This window comes from Dysidea avara, chromosome 9, assembly GCF_963678975.1.
Source record: "Dysidea avara chromosome 9, odDysAvar1.4, whole genome shotgun sequence".
NCBI lineage: Eukaryota > Metazoa > Porifera > Demospongiae > Dictyoceratida > Dysideidae > Dysidea > Dysidea avara.
In genome coordinates, this window is record NC_089280.1 from 3,098,585 (window position 1) to 3,123,111 (window position 24,527).

The 24,527-nt window shown below is 37.8% G+C and overlaps 2 protein-coding genes across 2 annotated transcripts; both read right to left on the reverse strand.

The window, feature by feature from the left end:
- Positions 1-97: 97 nt before the first annotated feature.
- LOC136266546 (NADP-dependent oxidoreductase domain-containing protein 1-like) lies at positions 98-24,527 on the reverse strand. Its single transcript, XM_066061551.1, has 11 exons — positions 24,450-24,527; positions 24,248-24,341; positions 14,774-14,874; positions 13,781-13,846; positions 12,980-13,031; positions 12,856-12,917; positions 12,742-12,795; positions 3,792-3,887; positions 3,390-3,545; positions 2,621-2,777; positions 98-1,104 (listed from the first exon to the last, which is right to left on the reverse strand). The coding sequence occupies exons 1-9, from the start codon at positions 24,525-24,527 to the stop codon at positions 3,501-3,503; spliced, it is 648 nt and encodes a 215-aa protein (XP_065917623.1). The 3' UTR covers positions 98-1,104; positions 2,621-2,777; positions 3,390-3,500.
- Positions 238-1,008, reverse strand: LOC136266545 (caspase-3-like). Its single transcript, XM_066061550.1, has one exon. The coding sequence runs from the start codon at positions 1,006-1,008 to the stop codon at positions 238-240; it is 771 nt and encodes a 256-aa protein (XP_065917622.1).

The following is a 24,527-nucleotide window of genomic DNA, read 5'->3' on the forward strand; positions in this document are numbered from 1 at the left end:
ACAAAGTAGGTTGAAAAAACCACACATCTTTACGAAGTGTAGTACTTACTGCAACACACAGCTGGTGACCAGCAGTCGTACGAGTTTGTGACATTTCATCACAGACATTGTCTAACATATGTATCAGATCCATTTGCATAGCGTTGGCCTTAAAAACTTCGCACAATCTGCAGATGTAATAGGAGCCATTTTCAGGGTTTCTGTAGGAGAACTGTCCAGATGGTGTGGCAAAGCCATTTAAAAATCTACTTCACCGAGGGCACTTTGTGAAATGCAGCAGCTTTGAATAAACAGCAGCTTTGGCTTATTCACTAATGTTGGACAGGATTCTACTGTAAATAGTTCAGTAATGTCACCAACACTCACTGGTTCCCCATCTACCTCATACACACCATCAGGGCAGCCATGACTGCTGATACATAACACAAAACTATCATATTTTCTGTGATCTAGTTGTGAAATCTTCCTTAGTTCACTGACAAGTTCCAAGGCAGTAATATTCCTCAAGACTATCACTTCATACAGAAGATACATCCAAAGCTTACGCAAATTATCTTCATCAACAAGTGAACCATTACGATCCGGTAATGTTCTTTTCGCAGCATTCCTTGAATGAAAATTACTATTAATAATGAGAACAGCAAGACCATGTGGCTGTTTGTCCATTGGGTAACTCTCTGCTGTGCCCAGCTTGTTTTGTGCCTGCAGATATAATTGCATTGCTTGCAATTGGTCCTTATTGATCTGCTCATAATCATTTATTTTCTGAAATAACTTCTCTTTTTCACATTTACTTTCATCAAGACGTTGTTTAAGAATGTTAACTTCATTCTGCAGTTTCTTGTTGGTTTCTTCTTTAGTATGAATAATATGCTGAGGCAACGTTCCACTCTCTACTATTGAAGGACCTATGTGTTGGTCCTCTATGTATCTGTAGTACTCAGATTTTTTATTCCCAATATGTGCAGCTGGAGTATCATATCTGATTTGCTCATCAGTTATCGCCATTTTCATCTTCTACCTCAACTGAAAAATGGTACCCAGAGTCTATATTGGAAGTGGCAGGAGCTGAACAGTGTTCATAATATGTTGGTGCTGGTCTGGCTACAAAAAAAAGTTACTATAATTATTATTCAGTTGATTTTAAAGTAAGATACATGGAAGTGTGTGCTGTACAGCTAAGAAAGCCGGTGTGTCACACCATGTGCATATTGAAAGGAAGACAACACAGTTTTCATGCTTGCATATCTCCATGGTTTTCTCCAAAACACACCATTTTTGCATTATAGCTGTCCACCTGGTAGGGTAGGCCACGCACCAAATTTGCTCCACCTATTAGTGAGACATGTATGTTCAAAGTTTTTTTGTTCTTCTTAAGGGTCTATGGGCCTAGGTTATTCTTTTCACATACTTTGCAAATATTGTAATAAAATGCAATTGTGAGATTCGATTACCTTGAAATTTGGTACAGATAAAGAGCATATAAAGGTGAATCCATGAACTAAGTTGAAAAGAATCTGATAAATATTCACGAGGCTATGATCATTTGGTCATGTAAACAAAAGACTGAACTTCTATCACGGCTACAGGGTATTAACAGCCTATGGGAATAATGTGAAATTTGGTGTGTACATAGACTAGCCATTGTAGAAGTACCTTTTGACGGTTTGAAAAACAAAGGAGCAGCAGCTAGAGTTACAAAGCAAAAACCAAACAACTGTAAATCGCAGGGTCGTGAAACTCTAATAGAACAGCAAACATGGGGTTCATGAAAACTGTTATCAGAGTTAGAACCGGGGACCTCCATACTGAACACCCAAATGAGATGGCTGTTCACTTCACTTAATTTCTACTTTGTAAATGAAAATAGTAAAAGTTTATAATTTCCAATGGAATTTCTAGAACATTCTATGCATGTGCATTCTATTAGAATTCCTCAAAAAATGTGCACTCTATTAGAGTATATTGCAATAACAGCAAACTCCAAATCCAGCGGCTTTGGGGCCATATACAATACAAAAAGATACAGTATGAAATCCACACAAAAACAGCCAAGTTGTGAATAATGGCTGTGGCCTTCAATAGCCTGGGTAAAAAAAGTTGTGAAGTCAAAGTTAGAGGCCTAGAAGTCACTGCAACGATAAAATTGCACACAGCCACTATTAAAATTGATTAGCATTAACATCATTGCAGCCATTTTTTTGGCCGTCACCTTTGATTTCCCAACTTCTTTCACCCAGGCTTTTAAGGCCACATTTTTTTCACATCTTGGCTGTTTTTGTGTGGATATCATAATTCAGGTGATTGTATGCATATGCTTATGTGTTCTGCAAGTCACACTATGAAAAAGGCAGTAGATGATAACAAAGCTTAGTTACATTACACTAGGCTTTGTTATCACAACTACTAGTTGTGAATGGCTTGAGGCTTGTGTGTGTATGTGGTGATGGTGGTGGTGGTGACGTGTGTGTGTGTGTGTGTGTGTGTGTGTGTGTTGTGTGTGTGTGTGTGTATGTGTGTGTTATGTGTGTGCGCATGCGCGCACGAATACATGTGCGTGTGTGCGTATGTGTGTATGTGTGCATGAATGTGTGTGGTGTATGTAGTGTGAATTACATACATATCCAAACATTGGAATGTTGGATGTCAGCCAGGTACAGGGTGAGATCTTTGTGGATCATCATTTCTTGTCTGGACTGGCTGGCTATATGATTTACTTCTTGAAACAGTACCCGGTGATGGCTGAAACAGATTTGAAAACACTTGTTGAAGTTGCCCTATAAAAGAGAACATTTGACTAACAAACTTGTACTATATAGACCATCTACTTCTGTACAAATGTCACAAGAACATTGGAGCAGGTGAGGAGCCAAATTTGGCAATGAAAACTACCCAGTGGAGTTTGAAGCATACAAGAGAGCCACAGGAAAAGTTCAAAGTTTAGAAGCTCTGAGATATTGTTACATCATTTTCCATGTAAACGACAAAATACAATAATGTAAATATGTTACTAGAGTGGCTGACTGCTCTATCAATCTTTGTTACATGCATTGGCCAATAAAAGTAGGGGGCACTGCCTATGAAACAATGGATCAGTTATTATCAGGTGTTGTGGTTTTAATTATCAGTTAAATAGACAATCAGCAAAATGTCTTATTGGTACATTGGGGGAAGCACCTGGTTTTCTGCTACTGCTTTGGGAAAATCATTATTTTTGTGGAAATTTTCCTAGATACACAGTAACCATTCTACATGTAGTGGTGTTGTCATTGTTACTATAATTTCACAAATTCGAGGGTACCACCGTCTATAACACTCACAAGAAATTTATGAGGAAATCTAAACATTACTTGCATGCACAGTAATTTCAAACTAACATACATATGTACCATTATCCTGTCCTCGACCATACTGCAGTGCTTCAGATCCTAGTACTTGACTTAGATCTCTGGTATCAGCTACATGTACTGGATGAGCTGAGCTTGGAATGTCTGTTGCCTCTAGCAGGGGGGAAAGGATTGTGTTGTCACTGTACCTGGGTAAACCTACAGGTGAGGATTTCAGGTCAATAAACACACACACCTGTAGTTAAGGAATACAGTGTGTGTATGTGTGTGTAGTATAATTATACAAGTCAAATAATTACTGCAAAATTTCTGTTAGCTACGTACGTACATTAAGCAAAACAAAATCACACAATTCTTGTTATTTCACAGAGTAGATACTAAGGGGTATGGATCACTTATGATCACTACATACGTATGTATCACATATATACACAGTTAACTTACTCGTGTTAGAACTATATTGTGATTTCTTATATAACGATCGATGGCATAACCCATATGATTTCTGTCCCAATGAAGACAGTGATTGTGGCATATTTTCTACATGAACAGTAATAATAATACATAAAGCCCTGAAACTATGTGGTATACAGATATATCTTATAGTAAAGCAGTAGAACTACATAGTGGGGCAAAATCTATGGCATGCACCCACCAAAACACTGCCTCTAAATACCATCTTAGAAAAACAACCTCCACAACGAAAGTACTCAGTTTTACAAAACAGAGTTTTAGTGTATCTAGCTAGTGTCAACTATAGTGTTAAAAACAAGAAACTCCTTTTGAGAAGAATGAATATTTCAATTTAACAAAATGACTGAAACCCAAAATTTGATCTGCCAACCTCTGAACACAGTTGCAAGGCTAGAGGCTAAATAACACCATTTTATGCCACAATAACTATTCATGCCTGGGATGTTCCTTTTTGGGTTTCCAATGAACACCTGCCAGCTTCTGCGCTTTGTTTTGTCATCTTCAAGCCACAAACCATATCAATTTTTCATAATTATAGTACATTTCTTTGAGGACTGTGTGTGTGTGTGTGTGTGTGTGTGTGTGTGTGTGTGTGTGTGTGTGTGTGTGTGTGTGTGTGTGTGTGTGTGTGTGTGTGTGTGTGTGTGTGTGTGTGTGTGTGTGTGTGTGTGTGTGTGTGTGTGTGTGTGTGTGTGTGTGTGTGTGTGTGTGTGTGCATAGATAGTATACAGAAATGGGATTGAAAACACCAATACTTGCTGTAGAACATGCTTCACCCTGCTTTTGTTTAGCACCTGCCGTGTAAATTTTAAAGCACACTGAATTTACGTTGGTATGCGTGCACATGTTTTTGATGTGGGAAGAATGGTCTTCTTCTTTGAAGATACAGGCAAGTTTGAGCAAAGAATTTGTTTCATTGGAAGTAAGTAAGCTTCTAGTGTTTAAACAGAACTATTTTGTTCATCATATTTATTTTTGCTAGAAGTTTTTCTCGAAGGAGTTTCCTTCACTGGAAGTTCAGCTCTTCTCTGTACCCAGAACAGGCGATTCTACATCTTAATCCAAAACCAATATTTGATTCAATCAGATTGTTATTGACCCATTTTTATTGCCCATTCTGTCGCTTAGCTAATTATGAGTGCTTATTTAATGATATGAAAGCTACTATTGCATCACTAGAGCATAAGGTATCTCAGCTTGAGAAAAACTCAACACCCGCTATAAACACTGTCAGATCTGTGAGCAATACTAGTAATGAACCTCATGATTCCACAGTGGTGACTCCATGCACAAACAAAGGAAACACTGCCTGATCACAGCATACAAGACATAGTTGCAACTCTACTTAATGAGGAGAAAGAGAAGGAGAAGCGTCGCTTGAATATTATTGTACATAATGTACCGGAGTCCTCATCTGAGGAAAGTTTGACTAGGAAAAATGAAGATATAAAATTTGTGAGCAAACTATGTGAGTCTCAATTTAATGCAAAGGTGTCAATAGTTAAAGCATACCGCCTTGGTAAAAAGGGAGCTAAACATAGACTACTTAAGATTTCATTATCATCAGTTTCTGAGAAAGTGACAGTTCTCAAGAACTGTACCCAACTTAGAAATCGGAGCACACCACCTCTGTATCAGAACATTTTTATTTCCCCAGATTTAACCCCTAAGGAACAAAAGAGAAATAAAGAACTAAGATCTGAACTAAAGAACGAAACAAAAATGGCCGTCTTTATCAGATAAAAAATGGGACAATAGTGCGAAGGCAGTAAGCCACCTTTGCACTGATAATAAAACCTCCACCCAAGCTCAGGACTATTTTGACATTGCCATAATTAATTTTCAAAGTAATATATCTAAGCAAGCTAATTTTTCCCTGTTTCTAAATGATAATCTCCCAGATATAATTTTTGGTACAGAAACATGGCTATCCTCAGAAATCAAATCCAGTGAAATTATTCCAAACATTTATAACATTGTACGTCATGACAGAAGTGATGGCTATGGAGGAGTACTCATAGAAATACGTAGTGACCTCAGTGTTATTGAATGCTCTACAGAAACTGATTCTGACTTAGTTATTTATAAGATAATTCTCCCAAATAAAGAACCAATTCTTTTGTGTGCAGTTTACAGACCACCTAATTCTAACTTAGTTTATCTTGAAAATGTGATAACTACACTCACCAATATAGTACGCAATAACCCTCAGTCACCAATTTGGATAGCAGGTGACTTTAATCTTTCCATCATTAATTGGAGTGATGGCTCAATATATGGAAACAACTACCCTCACACCTTTGCAGAGCTCCTTCTAGACTTTTCTAACACTTATGGTTTCACACAAATGGTTGATGCTCCTACCAGAAAACACAATATTTTAGACTTATTCCTTACAAATCGACCATCTTTAGTCAAGTCATGCAAGGTCATCCCAGGATTTAGTGACCATGAAATCGTGCATATTTCCACTTATGTGTCAGCACCTTGTAAATTAAACTCAAGAAAAGTTTTTCTTTGGCATAAGGCTAACTTTGATTTAATTAAGGAAGTCATCCTAAACTTCAATAACAGTTTTTTAAATGATTATACCCTTGATACTCCTATCAATACTCTCTGGAATAAATTTAAATGTCTTTGTGAATCCTGTTTAGTCCTTGTACCACAGAAGCAGACATCAACCAAGTTTCGAACTCCATGGATAACTGCTCAAATCAAAAGATTATCAATGCAAAAGCAGCGTAGATACAACACTGCTCGCTCATCCAACCTTGCAAAAGACTGGGAAAGCTATCATAATTTGAAGAAAGAATTACAACGTTTATGTCGAAGATCTCATAAGTTCAGCTACAAACAAATCACCCTGTAGAGAGATCAGCTAGAAGAAGTCACCTTGTAGAGAGTTCAGCTACAAAGAAACCACCATATAGAGAGTTCAGCTGCAAACAAATCACCCTGTAGAAAGACCAGCTAGAAGAAGTCACCTTGTAGAGAGTTCAGCTACAAAGAAACCACCATATAGAGAGTTCAGCTGCAAACAAATCACCCTGTAGAAAAATCAGCTACAAACAAATCACCCTGTAGAAAGATCAGCTAGAAGAAGTCACCTTGTAGAGAGTTCAGCTACAAAGAAACCGCCATGTAGGGAGTTCAGCTAGAAGAAGTTACCTTGTAGAGAGTTCAGCTACAAAGAAACCATCGTGAAGAGAGCTCAGCTGCAAACAAATCTCCCTGTAGAGAGTTCAGTTAGAAGAAGTTACCTTGTAGAGAGTTCAGCTACAAAGAAACCATTCTGTAAAGAGATCAGCTGCAAACAAATCACCTGTATAGAATTCAGCTACAAACAAATCACCCAGTAGGGAGATCAGCTAGAAGAAACTACCATGTAGAGAGTTCAGCTGCAAAGAAATCACCCTGTAGAAAATTCTGCCACAAACAAATTGCCCTGTAGAAAGATCAGTTGGAAGAAGTTATCTTGTAGAGAGTTCAGCTACAAAGAAACCACCATGTAGAGAGTTCAGCTAGAAGAAATTACCCTGTAGAGAGTTCAGCTACAAAGAAACCATCATCTAGATAGTTCAGCTGCAAACAAATCACCTGTAGAGAGTTCTGCTACAAACAAATCTCCCTGTAGAGAGATCAGTTAGAAGAAGTTACCTTGTAGAGAGTTCAGCTACAAAGAAACCATTCTGTAAAGAGCTCAGCAGCAAAAAAAATCACCTGTACAGAATCCAGCTACAAATAAATCACCCTGTAGAGAGAACAGCTAGAAGAAGTTACCTTGAAGAGTGTTCAGTTACAAAGAAACCACCATGGACAGTTCTGTAATAAATATATGTATTATATATATAATTTGTACATTTACTGATAAAATCAGAAATATTTAAGGTACATCTGTTTCATCTTTTCTTCTTCCTGTGGTAAAGAAAAAAAGATAGGTTTAAAAAGTCCCAAAGCAGGCCATAGGCCGGCTTTGGGGTATACAAATACAAAAAGAAGTGAAATCTAATCCAAAACAGCCAAGCTGTAAAAAAAGTGTGCGGCCCTCAAAAAGGCTATGGTGAAAAAAGATGTGAAATCCAAGGTGGCAGCCAAGAAATGGCTGTGATGGTAGGTTAATGGTAAAAATTTTAATAACGACAATTCAGGTGAATTTGGTGCCGCTTGGTCTTGGCACAAAATTCACCTGAATTGTCATTATTAAACTTTTTACCATTAACCTACCATCACAGCCATTTCTTGGCCGCCACCTTGGATTTCACATCTTTTTTCACCATAGCCTTTTTGAGGGCCGCACACTTTTTTACAGCTTGGCTGTTTTGGATTAGATATTATTTACTCCTTTATCTTTACGCATCTCAATAAATACAACATTCTATGTGACAATCAGCATGGTTTCCGTTCCAAGCAATCATGTGAAACTCAACTACTGGGTGCAGTGAACGATTTTGCTAAAGCATTGAACTCTGGAGAACAAATTGATGCTTTGTTTCTTGACTTAATTCTCCAAAGCATTTGATAAGGTACCTCACGAAAGACCTTGTCACAAATTATCACACTATGGAATAAATGGCCACTTGCTAGATTGGATCAAAAGTTTTCTGACAGACAGAACACAATCAGTTGTTATTGATGGAGAAAGTAGCTGTCCTTCTACAGTACTTTCCAGTGTGCCACAAGGCAGTTTTGGCACCCTTATTATTTTTAATATTTATAAATGATATTACACAAGATCTCCAGTGTACTGTTAGACTTTATGCAGATGATATCTTAATTCACAACATCATTCATTTTCCCAATGACTCTGAGCATCTTCAACAAGATTTATGTACTTTACAAGCATGGGCCAGGAGATGGCAAATGGAATTTAACCCAGCTAAATGTGTACATCTTACAATTTCAAATAAACATCATATTATTGAACATAACTATTACTTATTTGATCACCTAATTCAAAAGGTCTCCAAGGCAAAATATCTAGGAATAACATTTGATGAACATCTTACTTGGAAAAATCATATTCATAACATCTGTCATAAGGCCAATTCAGCCTTAGCTTTTCTGAGGAGGAACATCAATCATTGTCCAATTTCTGTAAGATCTCATTGCTATAAGTTCTTTGTCAGACCCATACTAGAATATGCTTCACCTATATGGGCTCCTCCCCTTCAATCTGATATTTGTGCTATAGAAAAGATTCAACGTAGTGCTGCAAGGTATATAATGAACAATTACTCCTGGAGAAGTAGTGTTACTAACATGCTCACATCACTTAATTGGCCCTCTCTAGAATCACGATGTACATTTTGCAAACTAGTCATGTTTTATAAGATAATCAATTGTCAAATGGAAGTTCCATCTATCTCACTAACATCAATGTCATCAGTTACCAGAGATCATTCACAACGTTTCAGAATCCCATAAGCAAGAATCAACTTGTACTTATTTTCCTTTTTACCATCCACTATTAAATTATGGAACACTTTGCCAGAAGATGTGGTCAATCAGCCATCTATAAACTGTTTTAAGGATGTTTTGTTAAATTGTCTGAATTTATTTTGATTTTGTTTTGTATCTGTGTGTTATACTCCTTGATGGAGTCCTATACACAGTAATAAATATATAAATAATCTCGTAGATATCGCAAGTTACGATCAAATTCAGTTGTTTAAGAGTACTTATAGCAATAAATACCTTACCCAACAGAATAACATTTTGTCACTGTTTTCTGTACCCATTGTGTCTCAAAGTATGCACAGGTTGTATTTTTGCTAGTTTTTTTTGTGGTACTATAAAGAATATTGTAAGAGTTTTCATGTAGTTCCACTACCATGCCACAGAAATTCCTTAAAGTAATTCGCAAGGGCTATTGGAAGAAGAACAGAAAGAAGAACACTACGAATCACACAGTAGTCACCAAGGATGTTGCTGTTCAGCCTGATCCTGTATTGAAGAGCATACTACAGAGTCTATAGATCACTCAGATCTAGCAGGTAAGTCTGTTGAATCTCAACCACTTCCCAGTATTGACATGGCAGTTAAAGCTTATGGCAATTTAGCTGACAACAATTATATAATGTGTGAAGGCAACAGTGATGAAAAATTTCTTCCTCTTGCTACAAAGCACAAAGGAGTTTTCAAAGATGCAAAAGGTATGTACAAATTTACTAAAAGTTGATAATTACATGTTCCATGCACTTAGGTTCCAGTGTAGTTGCCTACTATGATGTTCAGCATTCAACCATTCGCCATGTACGCTGCCAATGGAAACTCCCATTGTCAATCAAGTAGTTTGAGGAGATGCTTATACTGTAAGAAATATCAAGATAATGTGCTTCATAGTTGTCTTAGTAAACTTTTAAGAGAAAGGAGGAAGATAGAGCAGCAAGGTGTGATGCATATAGCCACACCAATTACTGTCACTTGAATGCTGCTGAGAAAGATTTAAAATGCATAACAACATGCAGAGGTCTGTATTAGCAGGAAGAAAGCTAATGATTTACAGAAGAAGCTAGATAAAGTATTTCAAGCCGATGGGGTTTGAGTAGATGACACAATCAATAAAAATCTATTAACAATTATGAATAATCAAACCAATCCAGCTCAAGAGGAGACGTTTTCCAGCATATTTTGGGAGCAGCAACTAAAGGCAGCAATAGTGAAGTCCCCTAAAGGAATGACATGGCATCCTGCTATAATTTAATGGCCTTTACTTGCACCCACAAGTCTAGTAGTTGCTATTCTACATTACAGAATTCTGGTGTAATCAGCCTGCCATCAGAGCATACATTGTGGGACTTGAAAGTTCACCTTCAACTACAGGGTTTTCCAAAACCACGGATTTGGATTTATTGGAGGCTGTATCACAGTAAACTCTCAGGAGCCTTTCCAAGTACGTCGCCATAGTAATGGATGAAATGCATGTCAAGGAAGGACTTTATTTCGATAAGCATAAGGGACTTTGGTTGGATATTCTGACTTGGGGGAAGTTAATAATGTTCTCCTCGACTATGAGCAACACCTTGAGAACTCAGGCAGAACTCCCAGATCACTATCAAAGTGCATGCTGGTGTTCATGGTGAGGGGATTGTTCACAAGTTTGAAGTTCCCATACCTTCATCAAGCACTAAAGGTGCTGATATTTTTCCACTGCTCCAGCAGGCAATTAAGCATATATCTTACCAATTTACCAGATTGGGTTTTGGTAACATGTGATGGTGCATCAGATTACAGAAAGATGGTTTCCATGTATGACCCTTCAAGCAGTCTGTGCTACAAGACAACCGACATCTAAAGGAGCAGTCTCAAGGAGATATTTTTCATCTCAGATCCTCCTCACTTGATTAAAACAATCAGAAATTGTTTTTCCAGAGGAAAGCTTTAAGTAAGTCCAAGACGCAATAGCTTTCAGTTGGTGCATGTTATATTTCTGTAGTGTAATGGGCAGAAGATTAATTGTATGGGATTTGATTGTTGAGCTATACAAAAAATGCTGGTGCTATTACCTCAACACCTGGTTTGTGTCTTGTCCCAAAGCTGAAATATGAACATGTTTACCTTAATCAATTTTCCAAAATGAGGGTTGACTTGGTAGCTCAGGTTAGGATGAGCTATGCTGCTCAGCTGTAATTTTGTATACATATACACAGGTTTTAAGTGAGACAGTATCAAAAGCTTTGTATTTTTATCGCAATGAAGCAGCTTTTGAAACCGTTTACTTCATACAAAAGATGGCTCGATTTTTTTACTGCCTGAATGTCTCCTCCTTCTCACAAGGAAAGCTAAAATGAAAGGTGTTTCAGCAGCCATACCGCAGTGCAAGTGATTTTAGATTAATGGTAAGTGATGGATATACTGTATACGTAGCTACAGTGATGGCAGTCTTGGCTTTGACTATTATTTGTTAAGGCTCACCGTTGTCTCTGTGGTTCCTTAGCAATGTGTTGGATTATCTTGAGAAGATAGTTTTACAAAGGAAAGGACCATTTGATGCAACTGAGAGAAAGCAAATGTACCTTAGTGACATTACCCTAAATGGCATTAGGATTACAGGTTTGCTGTGTACAATTATATAAATCTTCACTGGCTAACGTATATACCCACAAAATAGTTTTTTTTTTTTTTTTTAAATATTGGTACTACGCACTTATGAATCAACACTATATACATGCTGAAAACTACAACACTTGATAAAATATTAGGGAGGTATATAGCTACATTATTTGTATGGCAGTACTTAATACAAAATGGTATTACAGTGTTTTTAAATGGAATTACCCTGCACTTTGTTTGTGTAGCAAAATCTTTCATGGAACTCGTGCCATACTTGTTTACCATTGAAAGAGTTACATGCTTTTTGAGTGAGAAGCTGAGTCAAGATGCTCTAGAGAAATTTTTTGGGAGTCAACGACAGAAAGGCAGGACCAATGATAATCCAACTGTCATTGAATTTTTGAAGAACACAAAGGCTTTAAGAGTGATTGATTCAATCAGTGTTCAAGATATTACAGGGAACTGCCTGTAATATCTTTTCTCTAGTTATAGCTAAAATCTATACCTAGGCTTATATCACGATACAAAGATTTTATATTATATCATGATAATATTATTAAGAAAACTTATCACGATATACCGATATATATCACATATCGCACATCACTATACTGTACGTACAACTTACTGCCATATAGACACTAAATAATATCAAGAAGTAATGGAGAGTGTCTAACTGTAATACTATTAGTAGTCACACTGCCACTAGTAGTAGAGATCAACACCTCACTTCTCTTAAATATACAGAGGCTACAGTATCTACAGTTTTCTGTCACAAGAAGATCAAGATCAAGGCACCAATAACAAAGTGTGGCAGTGGGTTTCACAGACTACACAGGACATTAGCCACTCTCTTTTATAAACTCACCTGTGTGGCATAGTTATCAATAGAGTCCACTGTCCAGCCAATGTTAGGCCATGACTGAGTGAGCTAGTTAAGGAACACAACACCAAGCAAAGTTAAGCTATATTGTCAAGATACAAACGATGGTCTCAGTATGGAGTTGGTGTGGAGTAATTGACAGTGACGCTGCAGGGTGACCCCTAGATAAGGACGAGCATGATGTGATGGGACAGACAGACAGACAGTAAAGTGTAACACTCACCTCCCACTATGCTGTATACTAAGGTAGATGGGGATAGGTATCCTTGTAGACTCTGTAAGGAGAAACGTGAGTACATTATTGAATGTGTGTATGTCTGCTTATCAGATTAAACATACATACACTAAGCACAAATGGTAAAAAATCCACTACAGTACATACAAAATACCAAAAACAAAAATGTAAAAATGGCAAGGTGATTGGTGAGGAAGGAGTACAGACCATTTAGAGGGAAACTTCGGTGGAAGGGATTTTGATAAATCACTAGAAATTTCCCACAAAACCCACCAGTTAGCACTTGAGATTATCATTTCTATAGCTAAAGGCTGAGCTTGACGCCACCATATAATATGTGGCTATTTGCTAAAGTGTTTACTGCTACCAAAATTTCTCTATACTATGACATACACAGTAATGTGATGGGCAGTGATGGGACAATATGAATATAGACACAATTAAAAATGTGTACATAAAAAGTTATAAGTGTTGTCTTCACAATAGATCTGTAACAATAGGGGAGAAAGCAGACATAATACACAATGGAAAGTGTAAGAAGAAGAGATGAGTACAAACACAGAACACAAAACACACACCACAGGATAGAGTGCACAAATACACACACACACGTACACACACACACACACTACATTGTGGAGTACATTACACATACTACAGTGTGGGTTACACATATACACAGTACCACACACACACACACACACACACACACACGCATGCACACACACACACACACACACACACACACACACACACACACGCGCGCGCGCACGCACAAATTATACTAACTTCAGCCACTACTGATAGTTGTGATGGTAGACAACAGATACACAACACTGGACATGATGAAGCAACCTGTACAACACTAGTGACAGTGTGTATAGACATGTGTGAACTACACCATACAGCTACAGTTACATACATACCTATTGTGAGCACACACAATTAAAACTTCACAACTAGTACAATCTACTCAAGATCATATTTAAATTAATGTGATATAAACTGTACTATATAATGTAACACACAAACACAAGTTTGATGAACGCTATACTGTAGATGGACAAGGCTAGCTAAAGGATACAGTATATTACACATCTCTACACTACGAGTAGTAGCCAAGTATGCAGCAGAATTTGCATAAAAGACCATCGCTTAACAACCTGGTCACTTATAGCCTTCCCAACTATGAACAGCAGACCACCGGATGATTGCTGTTGCCTAAAAAACTTTTGTTCAGTAATCATCACGTACATATATTATTAAGTACAACAATGGAAAATACTAATACACTTGGAAACTTAACCAGCAGATTAATACACTACAGACATTATGATGTAACAACTTCTATATCGCTGCTACACTAAGTAATACAAGCCTCACTTACCACACCTGGGTAACACATCTCAGTGGTGTGATTATGGTCACGCTCTAATTGCTCTACACAACACGATCTAATTCATCAATGACTGTCTGACGGCCACAGTATATGACCAATTAGGCCAAATCAATGATCATTTCTATTGTCCTATCCATTACTAATTGTAAAGCTTGCATGTCACGTACGTATAAATGAACACAGCTTTATGATAAGGCTTTAATGCAGAACAAAGTCCTGGATGGGGTGCAGGTTCTAAGGATTCTGTGGAACATGCATTGTTTGTACCGTCACTAGTATGTATTTAGACCCCTGGAATCAGACAATCAGCATGGGAAGATCCCTAACACAAGATCTCAACGTGTTCGGAATAGAGTGATCCCATTGTAACTACTAACATTCACCTTTCCATTATTAAAGCAAGTTATCACACCAGTGTCACTAAACTCCTTCAACAGTTCTGGTCTCCTTGTAGACACAAAGATACAGTGTGGCTCCAGTATCTCTGCAGGGTGAAACAGTATCTGATAATCACATGACCAGTAATTGTATATAACAGGAACACAAGGAACACAAGGAATCAAATTAAAGTAATACAAGTCAGACCGTTGTCAGATTACAATAAGAGACTACATCATCCAGTGGGTTATTAAGGTTACGGTATACTGGAAACTTAGCTAATCAAAAGCCATATGAAAAGAAGTCATATGGTGACCACAAAAATTCATTTTGTTGCATCACGCGGTTACATTTATGTAATAATAATCTAATCCAAAACAGCCAAGCTGTAAAAAAAGTGTGCGGCCCTCAGAAAGGCTATGGTGAAAAAAGATGTGAAATCCAAGGTGGCGGCCAAGAAATGGCTGTGATGGTAGGTTAGTGGTAAAAATTTTAATAATGACAATTCAGGTGAATTTTTGTGCCGCTTCACAAAAATTCACCTGAATTGTCGTTATTAAAATTTTTACCACTAACCTACCATCACAGCCATTTCTTGGCCGCCACCTTGGATTTCACATCTTTTTTCACCATAGCCTTTCTGAGGGCCGCACACTTTTTTTACAGCTTGGCTGTTTTGGATTAGATTTCATTTCTTTTTGTATTTGTATACCCCAAAGCCGGCCTATGGCCAGCTTTGGGACTTTTTTAACCTATGTTTTTTTCTTTACTACAGGAAGAAGAAAAGATGAAGTAGATGTACTTTAAATATTTTATCAGTAAATGTACAAATTATATATACTGTATAATACATATGTGACCGGATTTGCGAAAAGGGGTCCAATTTGCCAACTTTGACAATTGATAACTTCAGATTGGAAAGAGCTATTGCCTTGATATTTGGGCAGTGGTGAGCACCACTATAGCTGAATACATGGTGAAATGTTCAGGTTAATAATTATGTTACTTGAACACTGAGTTATGGTCTCCAACATTTACGGAATTGGATGTGTGTGGAAGACCCCTTTTCGCAAATCCGGTCACATATATTGATTACAGAAATCTCCATGGTGGTTTCTTTGTAACTGAACACTCTACAAGGTGACTTCTTCTAATTGCTCTCTCTACAGGGTGAATTGTTTGTAGCTGAACGATCTACAAGGTAACTTCTTCTAGCTGATCTCTCTACAGGTGATGTGTTTGTAGCTGAATTTTGTATAGGTGATTTGTTTGCAGCTGAGCTCTTTACAGAATGGTTTCTTTGTAGCTGAACTCTCTAAAAGGTAACTTCTTCTAACTGATCTTTCTACAGGGCAATTTGTTTCTGGCAGAATTTTCTACAGGGTGATTTCTTTGCAGCTGAACTCTCTACATGGTGGTTTCTTTGTAGCTGAACTCTCTACAAGGTAATTTCTTCTAGCTGATCTCTCTACAGGGAGATTTGTTTGTAGCTGAACTATCTACAAGGTAACTTCTTATAGCTGATCTCTCTACAGGGTGATTTGTTCGTAGTTGAATTCTGTACAAGTGATTTGTTTGCAGCTGAGCTCTTTACAAAATGGTTTCTTTGTAGTTGAACTTTCTCCAAGGTAACTTCTTCTAACTGATCTTTCTACAGGGTGATTTGTTTGTAGCTGAACTATCTACAAGGTAATTTCTTCTAGCTGATCTCTCTACAGGGCGATTTGTTTGTAGCTGAATTCTGTACAAGTGATTTGTTTGCAGCTGAGCTCTTTACAGAATAGTTTCTTTGTAGCTGAACTCTCTACAGGGTGATTTGTTTGTAGCTGTTTGTAGCTGAAATCCCTACAAGGTAACTTCTTCTAGCTGATCTCTCTACAGGGTGATTTGTTTGTAGCTGAACTCTCTACAGGTGATTTGTTTGTAGCTGAACTCTACAAGGCGATACTTCTAGGTGATCTCTCTACAGGATTCCTTGTTTCTAACTGAACTCTCAACAGGGTGATCTGTTCATAGCTGAACTTTCTACTGGGTGATTTGTTTGCAGCTGAACTCTCTAAATGGTGGTTTCTTTGTAGCTGAACTCTTTACAATGTGACTTCTTCTAGCTGAACTCTCTACAAGGTGACTTGTTTCTAGCTGATCTCTCTACAGGGTGACTTGTTTCTAGCTGAACTCTCTACAGGTGATTTGTTTGTAGCTGAACTCTACAAGGCGATACTTCTAGGTGATCTCTCTACAGGATTCCTTGTTTCTAACTGAACTCTCAACAGGGTGATCTGTTCATAGCTGAACTTTCTACTGGGTGATTTGTTTGCAGCTGAACTCTCTAAATGGTGGTTTCTTTGTAGCTGAACTCTCTACAATGTGACTTCTTCTAGCTGAACTCTCTACAAGGTGACTTGTTTCTAGCTGATCTCTCTACAGGGTGACTTGTTTCTAGCTGAACTCTCTACAGGTGATTTGTTTGTAGCTGAACTCTCTACATGGTGGTTTCGTTGTAGCTGAACTCTCTACAAGGTAACTTCTTCTAGCTGATCTTTTTCACTGCATATTTGTTTGTAGCTGAGTTCTCTACAGGGTGATTTGTTTGCAGCTGAACTCTCTACATGGGAGTTTCATTGTAGCTGAACTCTCTACAATGTGACTTCTTCTAGCTGAACTCTCTACAGGGTGACTTGTTTCTAGCTGAACTCTCTACAGGTGATTTGTTTGCAGCTGAACTCTCTACATGGTGGTTTCTTTGTAGCTGAACTCTCTACAAGGTAACTTCTTCTAGCCGATCTTTCTACAAGGTGATTGAGTTTTTTGCAGCTGAACTCTTTACATGGTGGTTGCTTTGTAGCTGAACTCTCTAAAAGGTGACTTCTTCTAGCTGAACTCTCTACAGGATGATTTGTTTGCAGCTGGATTCTCTACGTGGTAGTTTCTTTGTAGCTGAACTCTCTACAATGTGACTTCTTCTAGCTGAACTCTCTACAGGGTGACTTGTTTCTAGCTGATCTCTCTACAGGGTGACTTGTTTCTAGCTGAATTCTCTACAGGTGATTTGTTTGCAGCTGAACTCTCTACATGGTGGTTTCTTTGTAGCTGAACTCTCTACAAGGTAACTTCTTCTAGCTGATCTTTCTACAGGGTGATTTGTTTGTAGCTGAATTCTCTACAGGGTGATTTATTTGCAGCTTAACTCTCTACAAGGTGACTTCTTCTAGCTGAACTCTCTACAGAGTGATTGATTTTTTTTGCAGCTGAACTCTCTACATGGTGGTTTCTTTGTAACTTAACTCTCTACAGGGTGATTTGTTTGTAGCTGAACTCTCTACAGGGTGATCTGTTCATAGCTGAACTCCCTATAAAGTAACTTCTTCTAGCTAATCTTTCTACAGGGCGATTTGTTTGTAGCTGAGTTCTCTACAGGGTGATTTGTTTGCAGCTGAACTCTACATGGTAGCTTCTTTGTAGCTCTACAATGTTACTTCTTCTAGCTGAACTCTCTACAAGGTGACTTGTTTCTAGCTGATCTCTCTACAGGGTGACTTGTTTCTAGCTGAACTCTCTACAGGTGATTTGTTTGCAGCTGAACTCTCTACATGATTGTTTCTTTGTAGCTGAACTCTCTACAAGGTAATTTCTTCTAGCTGATCTCTCTACAGGCCGATTTGTTTGTAGCTGAACTCTCTACATGATGGTTTCTTTGTAGCTGAACTCTCTACAAGGTGATTTCTTCTATAGCTGATCTTTCTACAGGGTGATTTGTTTGTAGTTAAACTCTCTACACGATAGATTCTTTGTAGCTGAACTCTCTACAAGGTGATTTCTTCTATAGCTGATCTTTCTACAGGGTGATTTGTTTGTACCTGAACTATCTACATGATGGTTTCTTTGTAGCTGAACTCTCTACAAGGTAACTTCTTCTAGCTGATCTCTCTACAGGACAATTTGTTTGTACCTGAACTCTCACATGATTGTTTCTTTGAAGCTGAACTCTCTACAAGGTGATTTCTTCTAGCTGATCTTTCTACAGGGTGATTTGTTTGTAGCAGAACTCTCTACAAGGAAACTTCTTCTAGCTGATCTCTCTACAGGGAGATTTGTTTGTAGCTGAACTCTCTATACATGATTTGTTTGCGGCTGAATTCTCTACATGATGGTTTCTTTGTAGCTGAACTCTCTACAAGGTAACTTCTTCTAGCTGATCTCTTTACAGGGTGAATTGTTTGTAGCAGAACGATCTACAAGGTAACTTCTTCTTACTTATCTCTCTACAGGGTGATTTGTTTGTAGCTGAACTTTTTACAAGGAAACCTCTTTTAACTGAGCTCTGTACAGGGTGAATTGTTTGTAGCTGAACTATCTACAAGGTAACTTCTTCTAGCTGATCTCTCTACAGGATGATTTGTTTGTAGCTGAACTATCTACAAGGTAACTTCTTCTAGCTGATCTCTCTACAGGGTGATTTGTTTGTAGCTGAATTCTGTATAGGTGATTTGTTTGCAGCTGAGCTCTTTACAGAATGGTTTCTTTGTAGCTGAACTCTCTACAAGGTAACTTCTTCTAGCTGATGTATCTACAGGGTCACTAGTTTGTAGCTGAATTCTCTACATGGTGGTTTCTTTGTAACTGAACTATCTACAAGGTGACATCTTCTAGCTGATCTTTCAACAGGGTGATTTGTTTGTATTTGAACTCTCTACAAGAAATCTTCTTCTAACTGATGTTTTAACAGGGTGAATTGTTTGTAGCTGAACTCTCTACAGGGTGATTTGTTTGTAGCTGATCTCTATACAGGTTACTTATTTCTAACTGATCTCTTTAATTCTGTTCAGGGTGACTGCTCTATTAGGATGACTGCTCTATTAGAGTATCTCGATCTCGCACTTGCTACACCAAGTTGGATTTCGTGTTATAACTCCGTGGATTTAAGTCTGATTCTTCTACACCATTGAAGAGCCTTTCTAAGATGATAACTCCATCTGTACAGCGATTTTGAAAGCATTACCCCAAGCGGTTTACCTGGTAGGCGTGGCAAGCATAATAATAATAATAATAATAAAATAAAAATATTAAAAATTAGCTAATCTCGATTGCGTAATTGTTACACACTGTTGATTTTTTCGCTGTATCTTCCTGGTTTTTAGCTCGATTTCTTTCAAACCACAAAAGGTTTGAGGTTCAATAGTTAACCTATTCACCCACCGATTTTCAGCTTCTTCCCATACGCGGTTTACCCTGTAGGCGTGACAACATATTGGTGTTATTTTTCGTGCATAATCGCTCATAACTCTTTGTCTGTTTATGGTATTCCAGCCAAAGTTGGTACCGAGATGCGCCTTTATACCCCCCTTCTGTGTGCCAAATTTCAAGGCAATCGGATAACGCGTTCGAGTTTTATAGCAGTTTTTGTAAGTGTGCGACAAGAAAAAGAAAAATAAGAAGAAGAAGAAAAAAAAAACGAAGAAACTCAGCCAATTTTTGAAGTCGCATATCTCGGGAACGCGCGAAGCGATTTCGCTCAAATTTGGAATGTAGAGTGCTGCAGTTGGGGGGCATGTCCACAGCAAAAATCGTCTTGTTTCATCAAGGAAGCACAGAGCTACGGAGGTGCGAAAATTGCGTTTTCTTTCTTCCTGTCAATATACTCACGGGTGTTACGCGCCGGCTTCTTGGGCCGCACGACACACTACCGTGTGTCTTGATATGGCTACACTGTGTGTTACAGGGGCGGATCCAGAGTTTGGAAAGAGGGGGGGCACCTTTCTAAAAAACAGTTGAAGACCAAAAAAAAAAAAAAAAAAAAAAAGGTCACAACAATAATAGCTAGTTATCCTTACCAACTATCTCACGTCTGTTATGTAAAATAAAATCCTATTTATAGCTTCATAGGTAAGCTACACTGCTTCATGAACATTGTGACTGCTTTATTAGAGTAACTGACTGCTCTATTAGAGTATCTCGATCTTGTATGCAATTTCTTGAAGGGGAGGGGGGGGGGGATTTGCCCCAAATGCCCCATCCTGGATCCGCCACTGTGTTACTATGCATGGCTTTGTAATAAGAAGCAATTAGTTGTTGTTTAGTAAGTAACAGTAAAGAAGACAGTTATACAAGTGAGTAGAACAGTGAAAGAGCTTTGTTTAAGAGGATTCGTGTCATTTGCGCAAAAATTTTGCGGCAAGGATAATTTGTGGTTTTAGTATGGTATCCTAAATGGTGAGTAGAGCACTTCTGCATCAGTTTTCTTTAGTATACTAGTGAGTAAGACCTCTGTATTTGTGCTGGCTTGTGTAATATATGTAGGCGTAGTAACCAATGGTATAAAGAAACGGCTTCTGTTGCTGTAGCAAATAGTGCACGCGATGTTTCACAACTTTGCGGATGCCTTGCAAATTTTAATGGTTAATAGCGCCGTTGTGTTACAAGCTACCTAGCCTTCTTTGTTACTGGTTACTAACTAGTACTTCATACTAGCATACAGTGTTGCGATAGTGGCTTAACTCAAGTTCCCTTTATTGCTATTTGACGCCAAATCATTATTTTGAAGGCGCAATTATTTTGCAGCATAACTTGACAAATAAAGACCCCACCTTATAGCTGCAAGTAGAGAACACTTTGCTCTTTCATGTACAATCTAAGTTTAGTGTGTAACTTGTAGGGTCTTTGTGCCATAACTGTAGTTTGTGGAGAATGCGTATAATAAAAATTTGAATAACGTCCGGTATACCGTAACCCAGATGTGGTCTGGACAAATAATTTCCTGTGATATCTCAAGGTTACTATCTGGAATAAAAACCTGTGGCAGGGCTACTAAGTTAGAATTCTGTGAATGGTTGTTTATAATATGACCTCGATAACTAATCAAGCAAGCTGTATAATGTATTGACACATGAAATTGTACTCATATTTGAAAGTCTATTTGTCACATTTATAGAAGTGTGACTTGACTAGGAAATTTGTGTATCATGTTGAGGTGGCCATTTGTGACTGCCCTGTGATGGATAAGGCATGGATACTTGTCATGCTACCATGTTTTCAAGGTTTCTTGTAACGGTGTAAAAAATAAACTTCTTGAAACTGATCCATAATACAAATTTATTATAACTAGCAAGTGTCGAAGCCATCACCTCACTAGCAAAAAAATCGAGTGTAGTCTAAATACATGAATATTCACCAAATTCTCATGACTATTCACCAAATTCTCATGAATATTCACCAAATTCTCATGAATATTCACCAAATTCTCATGAATATTCACCAAATTCTCATGTAAAATTATACATGATAGTGTTTTGTTTGTTACTTACTCTGCAAGCAGTTTGAAATATGGTAAAGCCATGGGCCGGGTTGAACTGATACTGCATACCCGAAAATTTTCGTGGCACGTAACTTTCACGGTTAGCAAGACTAGCGTGAAACTTCATCATGTGAAAATTTAAGAAACTTCGACTCACTACCGGGGTTTTCAAGTCCGTTGTCCTATGTATTTTGTCGCATGCGCTTAGCAGTGCGAAAGAAATGGCAGATTCAAGTGAGATTAGGTAACTGTGTGTGCCCTATTACGATGGATGATTGTAAATGTGGTAAAACTATTACTCACTGTGTTGTTGTGACTCCTTTATCACCAGTGAATGGCCCTTCGGTTTGTAGGTTTTTAGCGCATGTGCAATTATAATAGGACAACGGACTTGAAAACCCCGGTATACTGAAAGTAGCGTGGCTCTTGGCGTGTGATAGTAGGCATATGTAGACTCCACATATGCTTACAAACAATATCACTCATTCCCAATACTCAAGTGGGCATGGCTCACGAAAGAAGCTGGCCTGCTGCAAGACTAAACTATACCTCACACAGAGATTGCCGCCACTGTGCTACTTGGTTCTTATGTGCTGTATGGTGCTATCCAGACCCTTCGTAGCTGTGTAGTAGAGAACAAAAATCTTCAATTCGATCTGCGAAATTAAAATGCAAAAATTCTGGGCTAAGTCCATGAAATTTAAAACATGAAAATCCTAATGAAGTACATAACTGTGAACTATACATACTGCAAAAATTTCTGGGTATACAGTATTTGAGATCATGTGGTGTTTATTAACAAGTTGTCTCATAACAACATTGTTAAAGATGTACTGATATTGGATCGGCTATCAACAGCTGACATTACAAAAACAAGTGTTGCTAGCTGGGTAATGCTTCTAAAACACTTGTATCTGCTGCTTGTTTACAAATATTGCCGATCCACTATAGCTGATAACCAATTTAAGTCCCACACTGTCACTGAATTTATAGAGAAAATTGTTAGAGAAAAAGTCTATGCTACCATATTGGATCAGCTTTATTTATTGGCTTGATAAGATTTCTATAAAGCCCCACCAATATACAAGGTATATACAGTACCTTGTATAGTTTGTACAAGTTGAGCTGAGCCCTGAGATTAGCTGAGGAAACAGCTAAAGTAGAAAAATGTTAAGCTCAGCGTGTATGTACTATAGTGTAGTCTGTGTAACCAGACCACTCAGAGGGTTGTTTATTAGAGATGGGTTTTACCCACATTTGTGAAGGTTATACACATTACAGTAACATGAAGATCTTGAATGTGGTGATGGATAATATCTGTTATGTCAATATCCCTGTGTTTATTGAAACTGTTTACAGACTATGGTACTTATGTGTGTATGTAGTTTGTGCACTTGAGAGTAAAATCTGTTACCTTTATAGCAAGACCACCTTTTTATAGTGGCTACGTCTAAAACATAGCTTAAGGTGTAATTCATGACCTCATTAATAAGACCACCTCATTATAGTGACCATGTCAAGTAGTTCTCAAACATAGCTAAGATGTACTTCATGACCTCATTAATAACATTATCTCATTATAGTGACCAACATGTGTGAATTGTTCATTTACATTTCACAACCTGAAATCGACTGGATGATGTATGACTAGTGGTCTCACATGACCATGTGACGACATCATCAATGGATCACATGACATCATTAAGGGTCATATGACCTCAGTGTTGGGACAGTTACATTTTAAAAGTAACTAGTTACATATTACCCATAAAATAAAGTAACTATAATAATATTACATATTATATTATTTTGTGTCCACAGCCGTAAGCTGTCACGTGTGAAACTACCACTTTATCACGTGACATAATTGCGTTGTTGGGCAGTGTGCAAATCTTGGTTATAAGTAAGAAACTGGTGAATATCAGTAGTTCGTTGTGGCTAGGCGTTCCTCAGTGCATTACTAACGAGATTAGTAACTTTATTACTGGTAGTAATAATATTACATAATATAGACTCGTTAGTAACAGTAACTATATTACTTAGGTAATGCGTTACATTTGTAAGTAAAGTAACTTGATTTATATTACCTGTTTTTATAGCGTATTTCGTTATATTACTTAGTACCACAAAAATAATAATTATTACATAACGCATTACCCTCAACACTGTATGACCTCATAACACTTACTGCAGTGTAGTAGACACCAGATGATAAGGTTGCCAAGACGACCAGATCCAATAAACCCAACCCTGTACACGTATTTAACAGGCACAGCCCTTGACTATAAGGGATATGTGAAACAGTAAAATAATTATGCTGATACACTATAACACCAATACCAAAAATACCACCAGAAATGAAGGATAACACAGTACTGATAATCACTTGCCTGTTTTGCTGCATGTTCAAGAACATCATTCAACAATGAAATGATGTAGACACTAAATATGGAACAAGCGACATACAT

Coding starts and splice junctions, on each gene's coding strand:
- LOC136266545 (XM_066061550.1), bottom strand. CDS start 1,008: ATGGCGATAACTGATGAGCAAATCAGATATGATACTCCAGCTGCACAT.
- LOC136266546 (XM_066061551.1), bottom strand. CDS start 24,527: ATGTATGTCGCTTGTTCCATATTTAGTGTCTACATCATTTCATTGTTG. Junction 12,796..12,855: donor CCATACTGAGACCATCGTTT/GTATCTTGACAA, acceptor TAGCTCACTCAG/TCATGGCCTAACATTGGCTG. Junction 3,888..12,741: donor TTGATAACTATGCCACACAG/GTGAGTTTATAA, acceptor CTGTTCATGTAG/AAAATATGCCACAATCACTG.